This window comes from Mytilus edulis, chromosome 7, assembly GCF_963676685.1.
Source record: "Mytilus edulis chromosome 7, xbMytEdul2.2, whole genome shotgun sequence".
NCBI lineage: Eukaryota > Metazoa > Mollusca > Bivalvia > Mytilida > Mytilidae > Mytilus > Mytilus edulis.
This window is the reverse complement of record NC_092350.1, coordinates 83650954-83676105: the sequence shown is the minus strand read 5'-3', so window position 1 is coordinate 83676105 and position 25152 is coordinate 83650954. Positions and strand designations below refer to the sequence as shown.

Genomic DNA, 25152 nt, shown 5'->3' with positions numbered 1-25152 from the left:
TAAAAAGGAAAAACATTACACTTGGTAATAAATAGAAAAAGACACCTTAAAAAGGAAAAACATTACACTTGGTAATAAATAGAAAAAGACACCTTAAAAAGGAAAAAACATTACACTTGGTAATAAATAGAAAAAGACACCTTAAAAAGGAAAACATTACACTTGGTAATAAATAGAAAAAGACACCTTAAAAGGGAAAACATTAAAATTGGTAATAAATAGAAAAAGACACCTTAAAAAGGAAAAACATTACACTTGGTAATAAATAGAAAAGGACACCTTAAAAAGGAAAAACATTACACTTGGTAATAAATAGAAAAAGACACCTTAAAAAGGAAAAAACATTACACTTGGTAATAAATAGAAAAAGACACCTTAAAAAGGAAAAAACATTACACTTGGTAATAAATAGAAAAAGACACCTTAAAAAGGAAAAAACATTACACTTGGTAATAAATAGAAAAAGACACCTTAAAAAGGAAAACATTACACTTGGTAATAAATAGAAAAAGACACCTTAAAAAGGAAAACATTACACTTGGTAATAAATAGAAAAAGACACCTTAAAAGGGAAATAAACTTATTTTGGTACATAATTCCTTTTTTATAACATGCATACATAAATTTAAATGAATACTTGAGAAATGAAACCAGTGATGACTAAAGATACAACGCGTTTACCTGCGAAATCAGTTCGAAAACAAACATTCCAATGGCAACTCCTGATGTTGATTCTAAATTTGACGAGCAGTTGATCTTCAAAAGAAAATTAACAAGATACAGTGATTGATACAAATTAGAAGAAAATTGAATGATCAATTGAGACAGACAACTACAATCAGTAATGTAGGAAGTCAACATGATATACTTATTAGATAATTCACGCGTGAAGTCATAAAATATTACTTGTCCCATCTAGAAGTCAAGTTCCACTTATGTTTATAATGTTCAAAGGTTTTTTTCCATGATAACAACATGAACAATCGCCTTTCGTTTTTTTTTTTACAAACTAAAATTTAAACGACAAATCGTAATATCACTCACTTAACATTTCATTTGTTCAATCATTATCACTCACACTTTGCATGCTCTTTCCTTTATATACTTTATGTTTTATGTATGTTCTGCTATTGACTCAAATGCATAAAAACGTGATATACATGTAAGGAAAACAATGATTAATGAAACCAAACTGATAATTTATTCATTAAATATACAACTCGTTATTTTGATGTTTTAAGCAATAACCATTTATTGTTTTGAGACATGGCGGGACGTTTTTTTTCTCACTTGAAATTGTATTTCGCAATTTCAATAAGAAATGACTTTTGAACTTATATATATGTTGCATTACAGCTTTTTCGGGCATGAGCAACATGGCGGGTGCTACATTTGGAGCATGATTTGTTTACCTTCCCGGCCACCTACGATAACCCCCAGTTTTTTGATGGGGTTCGTGTTGCTTAGTCTATATTATTTAGTTTTCTGAGTTGTGTCTTGTTTACTATTGTTTTTGTTATTATTTTTCTTTTCTAACCATTGCGTTGTCAGTTTGCCTCTTATCTTTGAGTTCAAATGTTCCTATGGTATATGTCGCTCCTCTCTTACATTGTGACTTTCTGAAACATTTATTTTTGTAGTGCATCCTCTTCGGTCTTGATGTTCTTCGTTTTTCTTTAATGTTTTTGGTTTCGTCTGTGTTCCTTGACTATCAATTTTTGAGTGTTCCTTTGATAGCAAACGTAACTATTCCGTATTAAAAAAATGAACAAAACCAATCTTAAGCAAAAATTTGATTAACGACCTTTGAAAAATAACATCATACATCATTTTTTTATAATCTTATAAAAAAAAAACTTAAAAATTCCATAATTCCAAAACTTGAATTTTGAATTGAATAACTCATATAAACACTTAAAAAATATATATATTGATGTTTCTTTTTACTTTTTTAACTTCCTTACATTTTGGAAAACAGGTGACCAAACTTCATAGCTACATGGGTATTCCTGAAATGGATAGATTAAGAATTGACAAGAAATAAACACAATACAACGTGTAGTAACAATGGTCAAACTTTTATGAATTTAAACTTGTTATGTCTTCAAATAGGTAATTTATGTACCATGATTTATTAAATGTTATTAATTAAAGTTCATTATCCCTGTCTTATTCCTTAAAATGTCAATTTTTTACCGCCTGGACTACGCTCAAAGGGAAATACCCCAAAATGGTACCCCAAGAGGGAAATTCCACACACTTTTTTTTAACAATATTTTTTTCATATTTTTATTATTTTTATAATTTTTTTTATCGATTTCAGTATAAAAACAATATACGTATAGTGTCTTCAAATATAAAAATTATTTGTATTCGGCACGAAACGGGAAAATGCTCGGTAGAACCTCGCATTTCCCCCGTTTCTAAGCCTCATACAAATAAATTTCATATTTCAAGACACTATGCATATATTGTCTAATTACAGGGGGGAATACAAACCAACAAAATAAGCAAAACGACCAATGATCAATTGTACAGATTCTACTAAAAAAAATTGGTGCGTAACAAAATATCTTTAAATGATCTATTTTTCAGTGTTACGAAATTCTTGCTTCTTTTTTGTATCATGATGTATCACAAATGACAACAAAAATTAAATTAACAAAAATACTGAACTCCGAGGAAAATTTTCAAGGGAAAAGACATAATCATACGGCAAAACCGAATATCAAGCACATCAAACGAATGTACAACGAATTTCATTTCCTGACCTTGTACAGGCGTTTTCTTATGTAGAAAATTTAAGATTAAACCAGGTTATATATCTAGCTAAACCTATCTCTTGTAAAACAAATTAAAGCAAGTTAATATAAAAGGCGAGATGTAAAAATGAAATGGTAAGGAAAACATTCAAAAACAAAAAAAAAACAATCCAAACCTTTTGCGACCCTGATAAGACACAATATATAGGTTTCTTATGTATTGCTTTTCATTTCAGTTGTAAACAAAAAAATGTTATAATTACGGGTAAACTTTGGACGTGTCCACAAACTTGAAATTACTTATGAGATGATATAGGCAAAATGTTAAAAAATCCAAAACTTCTTTAAACGTCGATAAAATATAATTTGGTACACTGTTACTTACATCCTTTCTTATAACAGATCCCATTATTAGGAATGTCAGTGTCAACAATGTATTTGTTGTTAAAATAGTTGTTATCTGAAATATAATAGAATCAAATATGTTTATTATGAAATATATATTTTACCATGATAACAATATATATTACCATGATAACATTACAATGAAATAAATGTTTTATCATGGTTAAAATGCAATGAAATATATGTTTTACCATGATTACAATACAATGATAAATTTATTTAAAATCTAACAGCTAAGCAGCAATTGATACCATATTCAAACAAAAGGAGGACATTGTTCGATTTAACACAAAAATAGTCTGTCGTCACTCAGATTGCAATACATAGCAAGTTTCATTAAATCCGATCTTCCTTGACTTAGGTTGGCACATTTCCTGCTGAAAATGGATTTTCTTTCCGGGATTCCTGGACCACTAAAAACTTGTATTAATGATATAGTAAAAATAAACAAAATAATTACTAAACACCCACAAGTGAAAATGTGAGCAATTTTTTCGACTTCAAGTATTAAGTAGTCCTTAAGTTATTTTTTGAGTAGTTCCCAAGTAAAATGCAATGAAAAGTCATACATGTCCTATACGCATAAAGTTTTATAAGCGATAACACTGCGTGCCACGGTATAGTAAGCTGACACGTAGACTAATATCAATTTAGGAAGCCATTATATATTGTTGATGAAAATGTGTCTGAAGGACGCCTAGGGGTATAACAATTAATCAATTTATAAATTAATAGTTAACATTTTTTAAGTAGATTGGGAAACAAGTTTTGCAACTTATATCAATCCCTTTCCAATTTGCAGCTGAGAGTGATGCCTTGTAGCTGTTTTTGGATATCTATAAGGGTGTCTTTTACATACAAGAGATATGGCTCTCTCTTAACATGGGTCAGTCAATTGATGACATTGGATAATCTAAATTTTGCCGTAGCATGTTGGAATAATGTTACTAATGTTATATATGTAAATATGTTCTCCATCTTAAAAATATGACTTCAGAAAATAAGATGATGATAAACACCGAATGTATCCTCCTTGGGGTCAACGTATTATATGGCACCTTTTTCTTTAAGTTTCTAGATTTATAAGCTTCCCTTATGTGAACTGTTCAACTTAACGGCTTAGTGCGAAAATCCTATATTTAACCTCTGTGTAAACTACATTTAGAATTCCAAATTTAACATGCATCATACTTAGAGGTGATTCTTAAAATCACTACGAAGTCCAATTCAATACGAAGTTGAAGAGCATCAAAACATTTACAATCAAAACATTTGTGTCAATTGCTGGCCAAAAAAGACTTAATGCTCCAACATTATATATATATAGATATAGAAAGATGTGGTGTTAGTGCCAAGGAGAAAACTCTCCATCCAAATAACAATTTATAAAAGTAAACCATTAGCCTTCGCTCACAATGAACAAAAAGCTATAAAGGGCTTTAAAATTACTAGTGTAAAACCATTCGAACGGGAAACCCTACGGTCTAATCTATATAAAAAACGAGAAACGAGAAACATGTATAAATAACATATTAAACAAACGATGTATGTTTCCCGAAAATACATTTTAATGATAGCTCAAGTCTTAAACATTCAATAACCAACTTCATGTTACATGAGGGGGGTCAATACATTTTATGTTAGCCTGTTTTTGACTTGTCCAAGGTGTGGTAAACTGGTATCTGAGTTAAATATAAACTGTGAACTGTTTGCAACCCACTAGGTTAACTCTGTCATCAGCATTTTTGCATTTGTTATTAACTGTTGTTACCAAAATCGAGGTATTATTGACATGTAAACGGACTTCATACAACCCCCGTCTTACATGTCTTAAGTGACGCTTATGTTTATGTGAACCTTATCTTACCCAACGTTTTACAGATTTTGCAAATTATATATAACTACGAATAAAGTATGAATAATAAATTGAAACAAAGCAGTCATTTTTAATTCTCTAGATTTAACAGCTTACCACATAAAGGCTTTTCTTCCATCTTTTAAGAACAATAATCAAACCAGCAAACCTAATGATCATGCAACATGACACCAGGACGATGCTACCAATTGCTAAGAAAACATACAAATCTCCAATACTATATATATAGTCTCTATTCACGTGGTTTGACACGCCAAATATGGCCGCTAACACTATGAATGCCGTCTCCAGTAACTGAAACAGAATTTGTATGAAAACCAAAAGATTAGAAATACATATTTTCATTGAAGCATATAGTTGGGTAAACCGTTGTTGGTATTTTGAAAATATATATCGCAGCCATTAATTTATCAATCATTCGTGTATTCCCTCTGTCATTCATATTTTTTTTTATTTATTGTTTTGTTGTGTTTTTTGTTTTAAATTTAAAATACAAGTATGCATGGCACCAGGTGTGTTCGGTGTTGTTTACATTAAAACAAAAGCAAACGGATAAAAATCAAATGAAAAAACAAAACAACTAACTAACTTATTAATGGTTGAATCAGAGATACAAAATATATAGTACAGTATGCTAGATAAGCTTAAAAGCATAGAATACAAAGTTCAAAAATTGCTGAACCAAATACATGAAAGGCTATCTATTCAGTAAAGGAGTAAAGGAAAAAGAAAAAATAGCAATTTCACAATTAGAAAATATAGAAAATTATGATACACTTTAAAAGTCATACAAACCATCATGAAAACTCCCAAACATATGTATAGCGATACAAGTAGACTTCTGAAAAGAGATAAATCGTTGTACATGTATTTTAAGACAATAACAATCAAAACCAAGGAGTAAACAAAGACTCACAGAAACCAAATGACATCAACAGTTATAAATAATAATTAAGAAACAACACGAACTCCACTTAAAACCGCGAGTGAAATCAGGTGCTCCGGAAGGGTAAGCATATCCTGCACCGTATACTGCACCCGTCGTGTTATTTCTTTGTTCAATGTGGTAATGATGGAACGTTATTATGACTGAGAAAGAATATCGGATATGATTTCTGACACACTTTTGTCATAATGGCCAATATAATGGCCAATGGCAAAATATGTTTCAATAAATCTACATTATATGTCCTTGAAGACTGCCAGCCATTGAACATACTTTTTTGTTATAAACACCATATTTTGTAAAAGAAAAAAATCCTTACTTAACACTGTGTTGCTTCGTATTGAAATATTTCAATTAAACTATTGTTTCATTTGTGCTTGTTCTATTTTCTAAATTGTGCTATCATTTTATGTACAGAGTAAGGACGCATGTTCTGTAATAAGTTTCATTATTACATTGGTTGCAATGAATTACATTAATTTCTCATTAAATAAAAACCGATAATTTCACATGTGAAATAAAAGTGGTTATTTCACTCTCTGACGTCATACAACAATAGGCGTTGTCGATAACGGCGGATCAAAACAAATTGTGAATGCGTAAAAAAAAATATAGTTCCTTACATGTTTACATTAATTTTTTTTTAAAAAGCCATTTGTCAATGTAATAAAAAGAATAACTAATTAAAAAATTCAAATATTGAAAAATATTAACTCTTGACCGAACAACATTCAGTCTGATAATAAACTCATGCGCTTCGTGACTTAATGTGTTGTTCGGTCACTCGTTGAATAATTTTCTCTTTTTGAATTCTTCCATTAGTTATTCTATAATTCTTGTGATATACAAAATTGAGAATGGAAATGGGGAATGTGTCAAAGAGACAACAAACCGCCCGTAGAACAGTACAGCAGAAGGTTTGCTTTTGATTTTGTTATTTGATAAGAGACTTTCCGTTTTGAATTTTCCTCTGAGTTCAGTATTTTTGCAATTTAACTTTAGCTTATTCCTATAGCCTTTTTTTTTAATAAAACACAGGAACGGATGAAATTTAAAACAATTAGTTTCATGTGCTGTCCCATGCCAGACGAAAATCAGTGCAAGTATTATAGCATTATGCATAAAAAGAGACAAGTATTTACGTAAAATATTGGACACCACGACAAATATAACAGGTTTTTGAATAAGCATGAGAAGAATCATAGGACCATATATATTTAACCATTAAACTATATAAAATAAAAACTCCATCTCGATTGTGAAGCCGAATTTATTATCAGTTGTTTAGGCCTTGTAATCACAGCCAGCTTCCCGTGCGACAAAGTGTTCACATGTGATCCAGACGTTTACATCCAAGTAAACCATTTGTAAAACAATAAGATATTTCACACTTCATTATTGATAGCATTGACTATTTATTATATTTATTATAACTGTCAATACTGAATAGAACCATGTGAACAATATTTAATAATTCATTCTTTTTTACTTTGAAAATTCCTTTTTTTTCAAATGATTGTCGTATACCAAACAGCACAATTGGTATTGATGTTATAAAAGATTAGACACAATTTAATGATTGCCTCTATAAAAAAAAGGAATGAATCTTGCCAGCACAGAAAAAGAGTGAAATCCACAACACTTCTGGGAAACTTTTTTATACTATCCCGTAGCGGACAACTCGTATCGTACATGTTGTATCAGAAACGAAAAGGTTAACCCTTTTTATCGGTTTTCAACGAGTTGGTTTGCTCTTGGGAAAGAGTAAAATTAACTGCATTACGTACATATATAGAAATAAGGTTCAGCAAACAATAAATAGCAAGCCATGCAAGCATGATAAAGATATTTATACTTATATTTAATATACCTTGGTTTATCTCGTCTAAATAAATGATTTAACCATGGAATCAAGTGCACAGCTTCCTTGGTCTCTTTCACAACGTTTACTCTTTGATTTTCCTTAAATTCTTTACTGATAAAAACAGGTCCTACGAACTGCAATATAGACATGCTTGATTTTATATTAAAATGGATATAATGTGTAGGTGAAGAGACATATTTTACTAATTGAATAATCATAAATCTTTAATTTTAAGTGTCGGACATCTTAAGGATGTTCTAACCCATGAAAAAGTAATATAAGATGTATATGTCAAATTCTTGCAGAATGATCGGTCCATAATATTCTTTAACTGACTTCTCTATTTTGCCTTCTGAATTTTTTTTCCACAGTCAATGATGACACGAAACGCGTGTATGGCGTACACAATTAAAATCTGAGAGTTTTTATACTTGTTTAATGGATAAATTAACAGCTGTCTTTTCGATTGTAGACTTAATTATCTCTGGTCTTCCAATTTTAGGATAAAATCACGTAGACATTAGCAACACCATTTACAAAAATGATACATTGCTTCGAAACACTTTGATGGTAAATCATCATGTTGGCTAAACCTGTTGTCCAAACTTCATGACATAAACGACTTAGATACATATAAAACAACATACGACTAGTATTAACAGTTTGCCATGAAAATAAACATACGGGTCACATGTATCATGTTAACTTTTGAGATTGTGCCATAAGTTAATGATTGCAATTTTTTCCCGATTGCTTAGAACATAAAGTTTTACAAAACTGCGAAACTCTTTAAATGAAACTAGCTAAATTCTAAATATAACACGAATGTATGTTTAAATCAAATGAATATCCTTACAATCGTAGCAACATGTAGGTAAAAGTTGTATTATAATATCGTTATACTAATTGTATAACTACATACACTTTGAATATACTTACATCGCAAATTATTCCTAGTATTAAGAAAGCGAAATAATATCCTGATATACCTACTAAGCGTTCTGTAATTGCTTCAGAACAATACTGAAAAAGAACAAACAAATGCAAATATTATATTCAATAAACTCATTATAGATACCAGGATTACATTTTGTATGTACGCCTGACGCGCGTTTCGTCTACAAAAGACTCATCAGTGACGCTCGAATCCAAAAAAAGTTAAAAGGCCAAATAAAGTACGAAGCTGAAGAGCTTTGAGGAACAAAATTCCATAAGGTTTTACCGAATACGGCTAAGGTAATCTATTCCTGTGATAGACGATACACAAAATAGTCATTACAATATAGATATCAGCTTGTACTTTTACTTTTTACAATTAAAAAAAAGAAAATCGATACTAATTACTGTAGAATTAACGCTTTTGGTTACAGTACTGACCATCTGCGCAAGCCCATGATACTGATCCCGCCCCTACCTCCCAACCCTTGGCAGATTAAGCCAATATTTATAATTATAATGCCGTGTCATTTACTGGCAAATAAAAATCACGTTCATTTTGACTACATTATTATCGTGTGGAGGTATAAAATGGTAATCTTGTTTTGTGTTTACAATTTTGTGAAGAAAGAACCGAAAATATACTTTTACAGTCTAACTTGTTTACAAGAAACATACCTAGGAACTTCAATAAGTTGATCAAGCATTTGAAATTGTCACTAAATATCGTCTTGACTATGGGGATAAAGACTTGTTTCACTATCCGCACGTGGCAATTGTTTATTTACATTTTCTATATTTACACGTGATCATCTTTATAGCATTTTGATTGAACACAGCCAGTAAGAACTGCAATCAATGTAAATCTTTACCTCGAAGCCCGCCAAGGGTGGAGAGGAGGGGACTATATACAATCATAATCCTTGGCTAGCGAAGATGAGACATTGACTAGTTTAGATGACAGAAATAACAAAAAAAGAAGTTAGAATAAAGAAACACTTACCTTTGGGTCTTTGTAAGTTCCATAGAGACCATTTCCTATATACGAATTATGATTAGTCCATGCAATACCGTAATTAACTATACTTTCATGCATATTAGAATAACAGAAAAAGCCTTGCGTTTGTGTCTTTATGATACAGCATTCAAACTGAAAAGATAGAATTCCTACATTTAGCATATTTTCAATTTACATTCTCGTTGGAACGTTTATTAATTTCAATTTATAAAACTGTAATAACCCATTGATCAATTTCTAAAATTCAACTTTATCATCAATACAATTAAGCAGCATCCGTGGCCGAGTTATCTGGTAAGTTGTTACTTCTTTAATAACTAGCAAGTAAACAACAAGGTTGTCAGTTTGAATCCCGCTCGTGTAAATGCACTAGACTCTCGGGTCGGCGGTTATCTCCGGGCACTTCGGCTTCCTCTTAGTGCTTATAAATGGCGTTAAAACAACCACAATCTATCATGATTGTGTCACATTTAGAGGAGGATTTCCCTATCCTTTTGGAGCACTTAATCACTTATTGTGGGCATCAACGGTACGGTTCTTCTGTTCAATGTATTTTTTACCGGTATTTCCTGTGTCTCTTCGACTTGATAATAATGATTGTTCCTTAAATGTTTTTCGTAAAGTTCTCACCTCCTGTGTCAATCAATTGATTACAATCCAATACACCATGTACACTATACCGATATGTAGTTTTCTAAATTTGATTTAAGAACGACCTACATGTATTACATATACATATATCAATTTTAATCATTTCCAACCTAAATCAGAAGGCATGAAGTTATATCACCGTCATGTTGTTGAAAGCTTTTGAGTTTCAAACATAGCCAAATCGACACTTCCCCTTTTGTGAAATTAATATTTACTAACCTTCAACATTAACGTGGTGTAAAATATATCAGTTCCACTTAACTCAGTCAGCTCATCGTCGGCATGTCTTGTTAGCTTGTAAGAAGATGATTTTTATGATTAAATGAAAACATACAATGTGTTGCAAAATATTATTTTCAGATTAATTTAAACTTTACTATGAAGACATTTAATTTTGAACTGCAAAAAGTAAAATCACAAAAATACTGAACTGCGAAGAAAATCTAAAAAAGGAAAGTATCTTGTTTAATGGCTCAGGCGTACACGAAGATTTTTTTTTAAATATGTCATGTTCCCTTCAATTCCCTACAATTCAATATTATATGTTTGCCATTAATCAATATCGCATTTAAACTTCAATTAATATTTGGTAAAAATTACCAAGCTCTTGACTATTCTTCACTGATTATTAGACAAACCTTGTTTAGCATAATAACCCAGAATATTGATGCCATTATTTTCAATCCTCCAAATCCAATTGATGAAACAAATGTCTGAAGTAATAAAATTTTAATGAATTTCAGTGTTTCTATATGATACTATATGCAACTAAACATTGCATCATCAAGAACATTCTTTAGTTTCGTTAGATTTCAAGACCAACGGTTTTATGTAAAGTAGGTATACGTTTGTAACTTTCGATAAGTCAAATTGTATGTTATTGACAAGACATCTATACATCGGAAATTGTTTGAACCTGCCCCAAGTCATGAATCTGATGTTCAGTAGTTGTCGTTTATTAATTTTGGCCTTGACTTATAATGGTTTACATTAACAAAATGTGATTGGGACTGAGAGTTGTCTCATTGGCATTAATACCACATCTTCTTGTATCTGCATGTGTTGTTCGTACTGCTTACTATCACTTTCTTGTGTATTGTATCACTGTTAATTTCCCAAAATGTTAATGTTTAACAGACTGGGTATACAATAAGTCAAATTGTATGCCATAATATTCCTAAGCATCAATATAATATGTCTTAAAGATGTATATTAAATTAAACAAATAATTTTTTTTTCGAAGGAGAAGGTCCGGTTAGGGATAATTCCGACCTTAAATTCAAAGTACATCTGATGAAAGATTTTTGACATTTTTAAACACTCAAGTGTCTACTTCGCTCGATTCCAATAATTATTGTAAAAGATTTGGACTGCTTTCAGGCTTGAAACATAAGAAAAATTGCCATTAAAACCGAATTGCTCTCAATTATTTTTTCACGTGTTTCTTTTTCCTCAGTGTCGAAAGTACTCTGTACCGATGTTCAAACCTCATAAATCCTTTTAAATCACACAAAACAAGAAAACAAACTATTACTTGAAAATGTTTTTAGACACCTTCCCAATTTATTTCGCGGTGTTTTCTTCATAAAAAAGAAAGAAGGGGATGAGATTTTCTTGTAAAGTCAGACCTTTCCCCTCCCCAATCATCAAATTGTCCATATTTTGAGTATGAACTAGAAGTTTTAAATCGTTTGTCTCATCAGGAGGTCGCTACATTGCAAAGGGAATATATACAATAGCTTAACGTTTAGTGTATTTATTGTCCAATAACGCGTCCACTACAAGTTCAATGTGTTATTGGGAAAACAGACAAAACGTAACGATGTACGTCCTTAACTAATATGTTCATCAATGATGGTGTAATACTTACAACTGTGTGTAGTGCTGTCGATTGTTTTGTTGAACCAACTAAGCCTATTATCCCAACTACGATACCAAACGTTCCTATTGCAAGTGCGCAACAAGCAAAACCTGTAAACACGTTGTGATAACTGTAACCGTATATATCCATTCGCCGGAAGTAGTATATAAATTCTTGATTGGTTATTAAGTCACTTCTTATGAACCATAGACTGGTTATTATGAGTGCTATACTGGACACCTATTAACCAAAAAAAAATATGAAGATAATATTATCAAAGTTGAAGTGTTAGTGATAAAAAAAAGTGCATATCTTGAGACAATCGAGTGCTAAGTGAGGGAACAATATATAAATAACACATAGCTGAGAGAGTGATCATTACCCCATGAAGGCATTTACAAACTAATGTTGAATCAAAATAACAAAAGTGTTCTATTCTTAAAGTGACCCTCAATGAAAGAACGTGTAACTTTAGCTTTGTCTTTAGTGTCATTGATGTAAATGCATTGATTTTGAATTATCGATTGATGATTGGTCCGCACGAGAAGATTACATTAAAAAAAATTATACCTCCAGCTGAGCTATGGGATAGTGTAAATTGTTTCCTTCCTATGAACCAATCAAAATCTGGCATTTTAACGTAAAGTATAATAAATTACATTTATTTATTATGTCTGTGGTTGATTCAAGTGAGAATTTGATCCGGACACCATGATAGAGCAGGGCACGAAGATAGTGCGACGGTAGTTAATTGTAGTTACATGTAGGGCCGATATCTACTAAAAATAGAATTACCATTATGCGTTATACATAAAACTTCAAACCATATCTTATTTGATGATTAATATTTATTTTCCCTTAGATAATGGTATCATATCGTGAAAAAAACTCATAAATTGCCCATCAATTGCTCTTCGGTATCCGTGACAAAGCGTAAGTATCGACAAATTTTGCAGAAAATTAAAGAAAATAAATCGTAATAACCCGTAACAAACTGTAAATAGCTAGCTCTTTTTAAACAAGATGTATAACGGTAAAAGTAGCAAATTATTAAGAGTCTGTAAGTTTGTGCGATCTATAAGAGGCGTAAAAAATCCATTTATGTAAAGGGTGTATTATTTTGTAATGGATAAAATCCTCTAGAGTATTTATTATTAACCACAAAGTAAATTTCTGTTCGGAGAAATGAAGAAAAACACATTATAGATAATAAAAATAGGCAACAGTTGTATATCGCTATAAAACTGTTTCATATCTAATATATTCAACCATTTGTCAATGAAATAATTTTACTACAAAACTGATTAAAAAACATAAAATAATCGAATATGAATGTTTTGTTTCAGTAACCTATAAAATTACCACCTACCATGTTTATCGATTTCACTATTACTGATATAATGCGTGTGGGTGTTCTGAAAAAAGACAACAAAAATAGCATTGTTTAAATTGTTTTCATTTAATATATTAGGAACGCTCACGCTTAAGATATTGACAGCAACAATAAATGAAATCAGCACGTTATAAATTTCAACCGCGTTCGACGCGCTTTTCTGGACTAACTTGCAACAAGAACTCTAAACGCCGAATATTTAAGTGGGTATACCTTGGTTCAGGGAAATAACTCTTTAAATCAGTTGAGCGTTTGTAAAAGTCAAGTTCATCAATGTATTTTAAGCATTTATCTGAAACAGATTAAAAATAGTCTATGTAACCTAGAAGCTTAGAATATATTTTTGAAAATGGTTGACACAAACGTATGGATGATTTTAAGAGTTATTTCCCTTAACCTAGGTCTACCTCCTTAAAAGTCAAGATTGTATAAGAATCGAAACAGTTGAAGAAAAGGGACCTAAAACAATGTCAATTCAATCTAAGATTAACATTGCCTGATGGAGTTTAAATCTTAGTTTCTTTATGATTTCAAAACTTATCCACGGACAATATAAGAAATAATTCTTATAAATCACATCAATACCGAAGTACTGACTATTGAGCTGTAGATATCACCATGGACTAAGTTACCAGCAGAGGTAATGACCCAGTGCTGTAAATAATAACGTTATAAATGTTCTGCGTCCGAGGCACTTTCCAGCATTTACATTTACATTCCTCAAGAAGGCCCAAAACATATAAAAATTATTTGTTATTTGAGATGTTATATAATCAAATTAACATACAACACTTATGGCCAAAAATGTCAAGAGATAACTATTTCAATTCATTAATCTCTAATAACAATAACATGAATAACGACACCAATTTAACTCAACTAGATGCGCATTTTGATAAGGAAAAATAAAGGCAACAGTAGTATACCGCTGTTCAAAACTCGTAAATCTATGGACAAAAAAAACAAAATCGGGGTAACAAACCAAAAAAAAAAAAAAAAACATTCTTTTGTGATGATCTATGCCATTTTATTTCAAAAGAAAAATTATACAAAGTTAAACGTTGAAAAGCTTATTAACCGAAAATTACCCATATTATATGGAGAGCAATTATGGGATTCAAACAATGTACAATAAAGTTACCTGTTCCAAGTTTCTTTCAGGAATTTTAAGAGCGTACGAAAAACTCCATATTCCTTCATACAGAGAAGATATCTACGTTCTGAAGACAGCTTTTTGACACCTTCATTTTTCATTTGTTGCTTTATTACTGTATAATCTGCAGCGCCAATACCAATTATCTACAATAAAATCAAAAATGATACTTTTTTGTTTGTTGTATTACTAAAGTATGCAGCAATAGGTTGTTTTATTACCAAGAAGTGTTAACCGATGAGAAAAACAAAGTTATATTCGTATTAAAAACAATTGTTTCAACAACACTTAAAAAGCGCCACAAACAAGCGTATTAAAAATACAAAGGATATTAAAAAATGAAACAATTCAATAAACATAAGATTGGTTGATTGATTGATTGTTGGTTGCTTAACGTCCAGTGGCAAATATTTCATGCATATACAGGGTGAGAACAAGTTAGCAATAAATACAATAGGTAGGTTTTTATAATAGAGGATGAGGGTCGGGGAAATTTGGACTGCCACTGGAAAATGAGGGTATATTGGATAGATACTGAAATTTTGCCTTGCAACAGGCCACCTACGGACCCCTCAAAGAGTTGTTGTAAGGGTAACGTGCAAAGAGCGTGGCACTCACTTTACACGAGGCATCGGATTTAACGTCCCCCTTCTGACCGGACGTGACTTCGAACTTGATACATCCCGCAAAGCCAAACGGACACCCCACTTCGGCAAGCGTTTTACTGCCGGTCGGGAGAAGCCCAAGTGACCATATTTCTATAGCCCAGTCACCCTTGGGGTTAATATATACATTAGAGAATACTGAGTTACCTAAATATAACAAAAATACACTCGCGAAGTCGCGTCCATTTAGAGCGTGGTTGAAAGTGTGTACTGTTGTAGGATGATTTTTTGTAAAATATTTTATGATTGGGTAATTTCAGGAAAGGTATCAAAAGTCTTTTAGTCAGTACTTGGGGACAGAACAATTTTTAAAGGCCTCCCCCTTTTTTTCAAAATCTTTTTTTATTTATTTTTTTCTATTAATTTCATTTATATTTGCGTTTTTTTTTGGTACTATGGACATCTATAATACTATATCATCTCAATATAATATATGGCCGCCGTTGATAGTGAACTTGGAAATGAAAATATATAGCAAATTCATTTTATTTATAGTATACATGTATGTATGTTCATAGTTTACAGAATAAGCGAAATAATAATTCTGTCCCCAAGTACCTATGACACTTATGTGTATTTTCAAACAGTTCTTAACTGAGGTTTTATCTATGACTTAAAAAACCGTCCGATGACGGAAACAGTATACGGACGCCTTTGTTTTCGTTCTCCTCCAAAAATGACCCAAACGGAAACAAGTCATGTGCCAGGACTATGCATGGTACCTTTAGGACACAAAGGTTTGTTGATTAAGTTATTGTGGAAGGAAGAGAAGCGACACACAAAATCAGGTACATGCATTCTCATTTAATAGTGTAGATAATAGAGAACAAATTCAATGGCCAACAAACAAAAAAGATGAATACAGACAGGAATTACGTCCCCTTTGAAAGGGTATTTATTATTTAATTATGTTACACATGAAACCTTTGCCACCTTTGAGTATTTCATTAACATACCTGACAAAGAAAACACACTATTATTATTCCAAGATAAACCTGAATATACAAATTCATTTTCTCTGAATAGAGGTCAAAACATCCAGGAAAGTTCTCACCATTGCTAGGAGGATTAACTCCAGAGCATGTATTACCAGTTCCGTTGGTGCCACAACATTCCAACTAAAATACAAAACAAAAACAACATCGCTATTGAATGTCCAGGCATAAATTGTCGAAGTAAGAATACCGTTCAAAATACCAAATCTGATTAAAAGGTATTTATCTCTAGTTAGCCTTCCTGAGCACCTGAGATCACCCCCAGTTTTGGTGAGGTTGGAGTTGCTTAGTCTTTATTTTTCTATGTTGTGTTTTGTGTACTCTAATTCTTTTTTTTTTTTTTTTTTTTTTTTATTTTAGCCATGGCGATGTCGGTTTAATTTTTATCTATGAGTTTGAATGTCCCTCTGGTATATTTCGCTCGTCAAACAGTATAGTTTGGTTTCTTTTATTATATTTTTGTAATACATTTGAACTTTTCCGTTATATCTTATTCAAAACTGTTGTTCGGATATTGACTTTTCAAGTTGTTGTGATTCATACATGTACATATGGGTGTTTCTCGTATCCCGTTTCTTTAAAGAGATTATACTGTTGTTTTTTTCTGTTTGAATGTTTTTACACTTTTTGTATCCTTTATAGCATGATGTTCCGTGTGAGCCACTTAAATAGATATAGGAAGATGTGGTGTGAGTGCCAATGAGACAACTCTCCATCCAAATAACAATTTGAAAAAGTAAACCATTACAGGTCAATGTACGGCCATCAACACGGAGCCTTGGCTCACACCGAACAACAAACTATAAAGGGCCCCTATATTGAAGGCTGTTTGTTGAAAACCGTACTATGATCTTTAATTTTTATTTATTGTGATTGGATAGAGAGTTGTCTCATTGGCCCTCATACAACTTCTCCATATATATATTTGCACTTAGATATTAGACGGTTCTCTAAAACCAACTTACACAATCATACAATGCTTTCCATTTTTCATGATAACCGTTCTTCAGATAGCTCCCGGAATATCTTTTATGAAACGTGTCAATATTTTCTTCCAATGCATTGTTTATCTACAATGTATAAAATCATTGGTCACATTTTCATATATTTTATTCCTTCAAAACATGATGCATGGTAAGGACCTAATACTGACGTATGTATAACGACGATGTTTTTTCGTGTAGTAATTCTCCTACGTAAGAAATTCAAATTCATATACAAGATTGCTACCCGGCTTGTTTGCACGTGTACTGTCAAAAGTTCTTCAGTCAGCTCGTACGACCAGTGTTTGGATCTTGAGCTATTAAACTAGCTTTTTTTCACAGCAAAAGCAGCGTGACTGACACACTTGTCTTTTTTCAACAACATAGATTTTATGGGAGATTAACATGTAATTCGGAAACTTCTCGGTTGGTACGTTAATTACAGTGTTGATAATTTAAAAGATCAGAAATACGTAAAATATTTACAATGATTACAAATACCAGACTTATAATTTAATACGCCAGACGCGCGTTTCGTCTACATAAGACTCACCAGTGACGCTCAGATCAAAACAGTTATGAAACCAAACAAGTACAAAATTGAAGGGCATTGCAAACATACGGTAACCGAGTTTCTGATATTTCTCGTAAATGTATGCCCATAAGCTGGTTGTCTGAGTCTCAGTAAATCAGTTTGTCCTTTAAGAGAACACAGCGATGATCACATGCAACAAAGGCGTGCAATAAGCTACATGTACGTATACTATGTGACCACAATGTGTACGTAGCTTCGGCTTAAAATCTGTGTTATGATATATCCTATATCAAAGTAAACATAATAATCAAACACACAAGGAAACAAAAATACCCCGGTATGAGAAATGTCGTATCGTGAATCAATGTTTTTGTTTTGATAGCGCATTTTTTCCCTGCATATTAAGTGTTTTATATGTTTGCTTTAATTTTCTCCCAAATCATGTATGATGGAATAGAAATACTAATCAAATAAAAAAAATACGATACTTGCACAATTAGATATGTTGTCAAATAATACAATACCTACCCAATAGTACATTAGTGACCAGAGAACTATTTCCACTATACACACTAATATGAAACACAGGCATATACAGATGTACTACAAATACATATTGATAAAATAAACCTTATGTCAGTCTTGATTTAAAAACATATCCCAATGTATATATTGTTATTGCATTTTATGTTTTTCAATTGAACAAAGTTCAGACTGTTGTGGGATGCAATGATTAACAAATAAAATAAGCCATACTTGAGGAGCCTGTAATTCAGTGGTTGTCGATCGTTTGTTTATGTGTTACATAATTGTTTTTCGTTCATTGGTTTTTACATAAAATAGGGCCGTTAGTTTTCTCGTTTGAATTGTTTTACATTGTCTTATCGGGGCCTTTTATAGCTGACTATGCGGTATGGGCTTTGCTCATTGTTGAAGGCCGTACGGTGACCTATAGTTGTTAATGCCTGTGTCATTTTGGTCTTTTGTGGATAGTTGTCTCATTGGCAATCATACCACATCTTCTTTTTTATATTGATATTGTATCTTCAACAACTACTCATTTGTTGCTTAAAGCTATTTGTTAATTTTTGTGTTTATATTGTTTATCATTTGTAATGTTTATTTTTGTAGGTTTCCTTTTCAATCAATCCTTCAAATTCTTGTTACCACTAGACTTGGATACACAAGTAAACACGCAAACACATGCAGTATATCGATTCTTTGGATAATATGTTCTCAAAAAAATGCAATGTACGTACGCAAGTTCTCTATTTTTTTTAATATAGCATTTTATTTGGTATTGGTGAACTAACTAATTTTTAAAGGATAACTTCCCTTCTTGTCCAAAATATTCCCTGCAACGCAGTTCTTTCATGGTAAATATAAAAAAATATGTGACAATTGGACTGTTGTTTAAAGTGCACGTCTATGTTACTATGTTTACAAAAATCCGTTTCTTCTTTTTTCTTTAATCGTCGATTCCGGAATTCAGAGAACAAAAAAAATATTACATATACTTACAGCGATCAAAAAGTTCTTTCTTTTATTTAAACCAGCATATATACCAAATATACCATTAACAAATTCAAATCCGAAAAAAACAACAGTAGAAAAAACTACTCCCTGGATAAATGTCCCCAGCTCCATGCCATAGATCTCTAAACTGTTGAGGGCAGGAAGTACGTCATCGTCTATGAGGCGGTCACCATACTTCATGTAAAACGCAAGACCTATGCATCCTAATCCAAAGAACTGAAAAAGATTGACACTTTGATTATTCTACTTTTACTGTAGGGAAACCACCATCATTAGAGCTATTAAAAATTTTCCTTTACCTTAAGCCTTAATTACCCTACAAATACCTTACCTAACCCTTTTCGAATACAACCAAAACCTTACTTTGAACATATCATTTTCAAATCTTATAGTTGACCGTATAGTGAAACTGTCCGATGACCATCTTATAAATACCAATCTGCATCGCTCTCTCCCTAATATACATGTCCAGTGGCTAATAGTTGATGTATATTCAGGAGAACAGTATATTTACATTATAAATATTTTGCAAATTTCAAATGCGAATTGATTATGAAGGTTTGGTGATTATGATAAAAACAACTCACATCATACAAACCCCTCAAAAATTAAGGGTTGAGATTCTTTTATGTGTAACCAACAATAGTATATGATATAATCCCAGTAGCGAATCAAAGTGCATTTGAATATGGACATATGGTTGAAACACCCCTCCCCTTTTACTATGGGTTGGGACACCCTTTGAGATGGCTGGATCTACCCCTGAATCTCGTGGCATATTTCCAATCTTTACTACTATTTTACTATGTCTATACATACTACATAATATATTATAAAACAAACCATTTATATTACATTGCAATAATTTCAATGTTATCCCTTCATGGATCACTGTGTCAAATGCTTTTTGACAAAAACAAAACATGCATAATTATAATCGTTTGTTTCCTGTGTTAACATATTTATCTATTAAACATTTCATTACAAATAATAAGTTCTGATGTAAAAACCGAGTTAAATAGCTTTAACAAGCATTGGTTTATATATATATAACTGTGCAGCTTTAAGCATTTCATTATTTATTTTATCTAACCCAGGACTTTTATCCGATTTTAAACTAGCTATTGCTTTCTGCAATTCTGACTGTGATATTTTAAAATCTAGATTGGTAAAACTAGTATATTCTCAATTATTAACTATTTGTTTAATTTTACTTTCTATTTCCTGTATTCTTGCTTTAGGGTTTTAGATAAAGTTGAAATGCCAAGTTCCTTTTTATGAAATTCTGAAGGTTATCATAATCATTATTATGTTCTCGCAATGATGCGACTAAATTCCAATACTCTTTTTGTGTTATTACTAAGCAATTAATTAAGTTTTTCTAAAATGTTTAGGTGTCTCATAATTTTAAATGAATCATGGCAATACATTAATTTTCTCTTCAACATGTTCAAGGACCTTTTAAATGGAATAATGAAAATCATATCTTAATCTTAGTCGGAGGTTTACACCAGACGACTGTTATAAATACGTCCCAATATGTACATGGGACGAACTAATGGTGAAGAACGAATACCAGTCGGGTGGTTTTCCGTCTAATGAACAATCTACAGAATGTTTACCAAAAACATTTATGATAAATTATGCACGCCTGTGATTATTTGACACGTGAATTTCAACACGAATCGTAGGCATAACTGAACAATGCATATTAATTCTTTTGAAAAAAACCAGCCCGTTTTCCGACAACTATTGTATTTTTTACACCCCCCTCTTTTTTTTTAATTGAAAATACGAAAATAATGCAATGAAGTTAACTTACCCGAACAATTACAGAGGACAGCATAAAAACAGTAACCGACACCGATAATCTCCCATTAAACACCTTCTCCAGCATTCTCGTGTTGCAATGTTTATCCAAATATGCACATACCTAAATATGTGTGCACTCTACATGCACATACACATCACATTATATCGTTCAAATGTATTTAGATATGGTACTATACTTCCTACATTGACTTTAAAACTAATTCTTAACTCAAACAAGTAACTAAACTACATTTGAATCAATGGCCCTTTTAAATCTTGATTCTATCAAAACTGTTTGTATAAAACTGATACCATATTGGCACGTGTCCCGTTGTCAAACTGCATTTTAAATTAAAATAAATTTTATATAGATGCAACTTTTATACAAACAATTTAAACTACAAACATCTGATAATTTACGTTTTATTCATTACTGAGCTTTATATAAAGAAAATATAACCGGGGAATGCAATGTTACCTGACAGAGGACTATATTACACTCAATTTAAATGTAAAAATAGGAACAAAACAAAACAAGCGTTTATAACTTTATCATATATTTAAAGTCTTTATATATGAAAATAAGAAGATGTGGCATGATTACGAATAAGACAACTATCAACAAATTTCAAATGAAGTGTCTGAAGCTATTTAAGGGAACGGTACGGCCTTCAACAATGAGAAAGAGAGAAAAAAAAACAATACCGTATTCTCTTTTTTAAATTAGAACAATATTTAATGAAGTAATAACAAGATAGCTGGACACCTTCAGTCTGTACATGTTCTTAAGGATGCTTGCTTATCATGTTTTGGAATTCTTATCAGATTTTCGAAATCCTCTTATTTTATCCATTTGAATGTCTTAACAAATTTGCCCATGGACCCCCCATTTTTCTTTTTATAAATCTTTTACATGTATAATTATAAATCATTTGAAAAATCTTTATAACATTTTATTCATTTTTTACTAGTTTTTGAGAACTTTAACTGGTTAATGATAAAGCTATGAAAAATCAAGAGAGAACATTTTCCCGCCAAAATTCCAATGGCTAATATCTTTAATAAAAGCACATTGACCCCTATATTTTTTTGCTTTTTTTATTTCTCAATTAATACCCTATCAATATTTACTAGTGTAAAGTCTCATCCAAGTCTTAGTTTGTAAAAAGTTTACAAATATAGGTCAAAGTACGGCTTTCAACACGGAACATAGGGCCACACCGGCAAGCAAGCTATAAAGGTTTCGTGTAAAACCATTCAAACAGGAAAACCAACGTTCTGAACTATATCGTATAAAAAACGAGAAACGAGATACACTTATGAACCACATTAACACACGACAACCACTAAAGAACAGAGTCCTGACTTAGAACTTCTTTTGTTCTGTTTCCAAATTCCAAAAATCAAGTGAGTGGTCATACGATTGCAACAGGGCTGTGCAGTTTTTTTATGGTGTGTTCTATATGTTTCATATTAATCAACGACAATTAGATATGTTATTAGGGGCTACATGTAGGAGTGCACGTCGAATTGTTTCAACCTCGTTCCTTTCTGTGCTGGTACTATATACGTCAATTTTTAGGTTCACTGCGTGTCGTTTGTTGTAGTTTATCTTTGAAAGTTTATCTTCTCGCGAGAGTCGGATGTTTGTGAATGCTGTGATTTTATGTTTAGTTTTTTTTTTGGTAATCTTGTTTTTCTTTTAGTATTTTACCATCATCTTCCAGTGGCTGCCGTAAGTTTTCGTCCTTCATTCCTGTTGACCAACTTTGTAGAGCCTTCTATAAAGATCTATTTCTATGAATGCAAAATGAGCTTTACATATTTGCACGAGGCGATGTTGTGTGTGGTTCATTGTAGTAATAATACATATCCGATAACCTCTGAGCAGATGGTGCATTTTGAGTGTATTCTTACTGATTGTAAAGTGTTCGTTTTTCTCATTTACTAAACTGTTCGCCTTTTTTTTTATACATCACATATTTGCCACTGAACGTTACAACATTTTAAAACAACCTTTCACTACGGATACATGTAAAAACATCACTGTCTGTCACACAAGTATTCTTAAAAATGAATATTATAGAGCAACAAATTTTACATTAACACGCCGTGTCGTTCTTTCTCAGTTCCATTGGGACAATTCTTAAATATTCGTGGCCGATTTCTGAATTTAAACTGTTTGTTATTGTATATTGCATTGCATGTCTTTTAACATTCACAAGTCGTTCCGTATGAGTTGTATTATAACAGTTGATAATTTCAGAAGTCGATTTATAAGTGGACCTGGTGTATTTAAACTAGTTCTATTATAGTTCAATATGCATATTTCAAGATAACATCACTATTTCTGCTATTTTGCATGCATACAATTTTGTATTGTCTTTGCTATTTAAATATTGTTCAATCTAAGTATATTTATCTTCGAGCACACATAAAGGTAGTTGTATTAATAAGTAGTTTACATTACTTTGATTGTATACAAAAGTATACAATGACTTCTTTTGGTCTAAACAAATCTAAACATATACATGTATTTAAATAGACAAATAAATAAATAAATGATTTTTGAAACTTTTAACATTTTTTTTAAAGTAGACTACGCTTTTATATAAACTCCCCAAAAAAACGCCTATTATCATCTCTCTATGGTCTTACTTTTTTTTATATTACAATCAACATTTTTTCTTACGGATGTTCGCTACTCCTGTTTCTATTTTTTTTTCAGTCGCTTATATCTGAAAAACAAGCACACGGACCCTTATTTTTTTTAACCTTGTCTAGTTCCTTTTTTTTCAATATGCTATCACTTTTGTTTAAAACAGACTTTTAAAAATGTGTTATTTTGAAAGAGAGAAATGATCGTTCTTAACACACAACTGTTCGGTCACATTTGGTATTATAAAAAAATAGAATTCATACTCGTATGGCACAAGTGGTCATCTGTAATAAACACTGACTACACGAGAAAAGAACTAACGACGGAGTGAACAAAGTCAATTGTTAAAAATGTTTTATTCTCAAAATTTAATTACTTTTTTTCAGGTATAAACTCATACTCATACATGTACCTATCATCTCCCTACAAGTAACACTAAATTTCAGTTAAGATATAATAGCACATGTTAACAATGTTATAAGAATCTATACTATTAAACGAGAAGACCTCATTTTTGGTGTCGCTTCTCTTCTTTCCACAATAAATTAATCAACACGACTCTGTGTCCTATATGTACAGTGCATAGTCGCATTTGTCATCCATTCATATGATTATTCAGATTGAGTTATTTTGGAAGAAAAACGAGAAAAAAGGCATCCAGATATTGTCCCGTCATTGGACGAAATTTTAAGTCAGATTATACTTCCGGTTTGCGTTTTTCTGTATACTTTGAACAAACAAATAGTACGAATAACGTGTATTTTAATTCTGTTCAGAGTTTATTAAATGGAGAGGGTCTGTATACTATGTCAATTGACCACCATGGATCGATTACTAAACTAAGAATTGAAAGTAAATACACTTGATTTATATAGTAATATACAGATAAGCGCTAAAATTATTCATGTGAACTTTTGATACCTTTTCTGAAATTCTCCATTCATTAAATATTTTACAAAATTCATTGATTACAAAAAAAAAGATGTGGTATGATTGTCATGTTGAGACAACTCTCCACAAGAGACCACAATGACACAGAAATTTACGACTATAGGTCACCGTACGGCCTTCAAAAACGAGCAAAGCCCATACTGCATACTCA

The 25152-nt window shown here is 31.6% G+C and overlaps 1 protein-coding gene and 1 long non-coding RNA gene across 2 annotated transcripts in view; both read right to left on the bottom strand.

Moving 5' to 3' along the window:
• Window positions 1–21744, bottom strand: part of LOC139482684 (uncharacterized) — a 41986-nt gene extending 20242 nt beyond the window's left edge. The window contains exons 1-18 of the mRNA XM_071266752.1: window positions 21402–21744; window positions 19565–19795; window positions 18572–18646; window positions 17491–17595; window positions 16487–16648; window positions 14854–15011; window positions 13689–13734; window positions 12329–12559; window positions 11097–11171; window positions 10678–10752; window positions 9793–9939; window positions 8793–8876; window positions 7860–7987; window positions 5839–5884; window positions 5140–5337; window positions 3148–3222; window positions 1965–2009; window positions 682–756 (exon numbers count right to left, since the gene is read on the bottom strand). Of these exons, the coding sequence (XP_071122853.1) occupies window positions 682–756; window positions 1965–2009; window positions 3148–3222; window positions 5140–5337; window positions 5839–5884; window positions 7860–7987; window positions 8793–8876; window positions 9793–9939; window positions 10678–10752; window positions 11097–11171; window positions 12329–12559; window positions 13689–13734; window positions 14854–15011; window positions 16487–16648; window positions 17491–17595; window positions 18572–18646; window positions 19565–19795; window positions 21402–21476 (2031 nt within the window). The 5' untranslated portion in view covers window positions 21477–21744. The remainder of the gene's footprint in view (window positions 1–681; window positions 757–1964; window positions 2010–3147; window positions 3223–5139; window positions 5338–5838; window positions 5885–7859; window positions 7988–8792; window positions 8877–9792; window positions 9940–10677; window positions 10753–11096; window positions 11172–12328; window positions 12560–13688; window positions 13735–14853; window positions 15012–16486; window positions 16649–17490; window positions 17596–18571; window positions 18647–19564; window positions 19796–21401) is intronic.
• Window positions 1–25152, bottom strand: part of LOC139482701 (uncharacterized) — a 931021-nt gene that overhangs the window by 559286 nt on the left and 346583 nt on the right. The gene's annotated exons all lie outside the window — the stretch shown is intronic.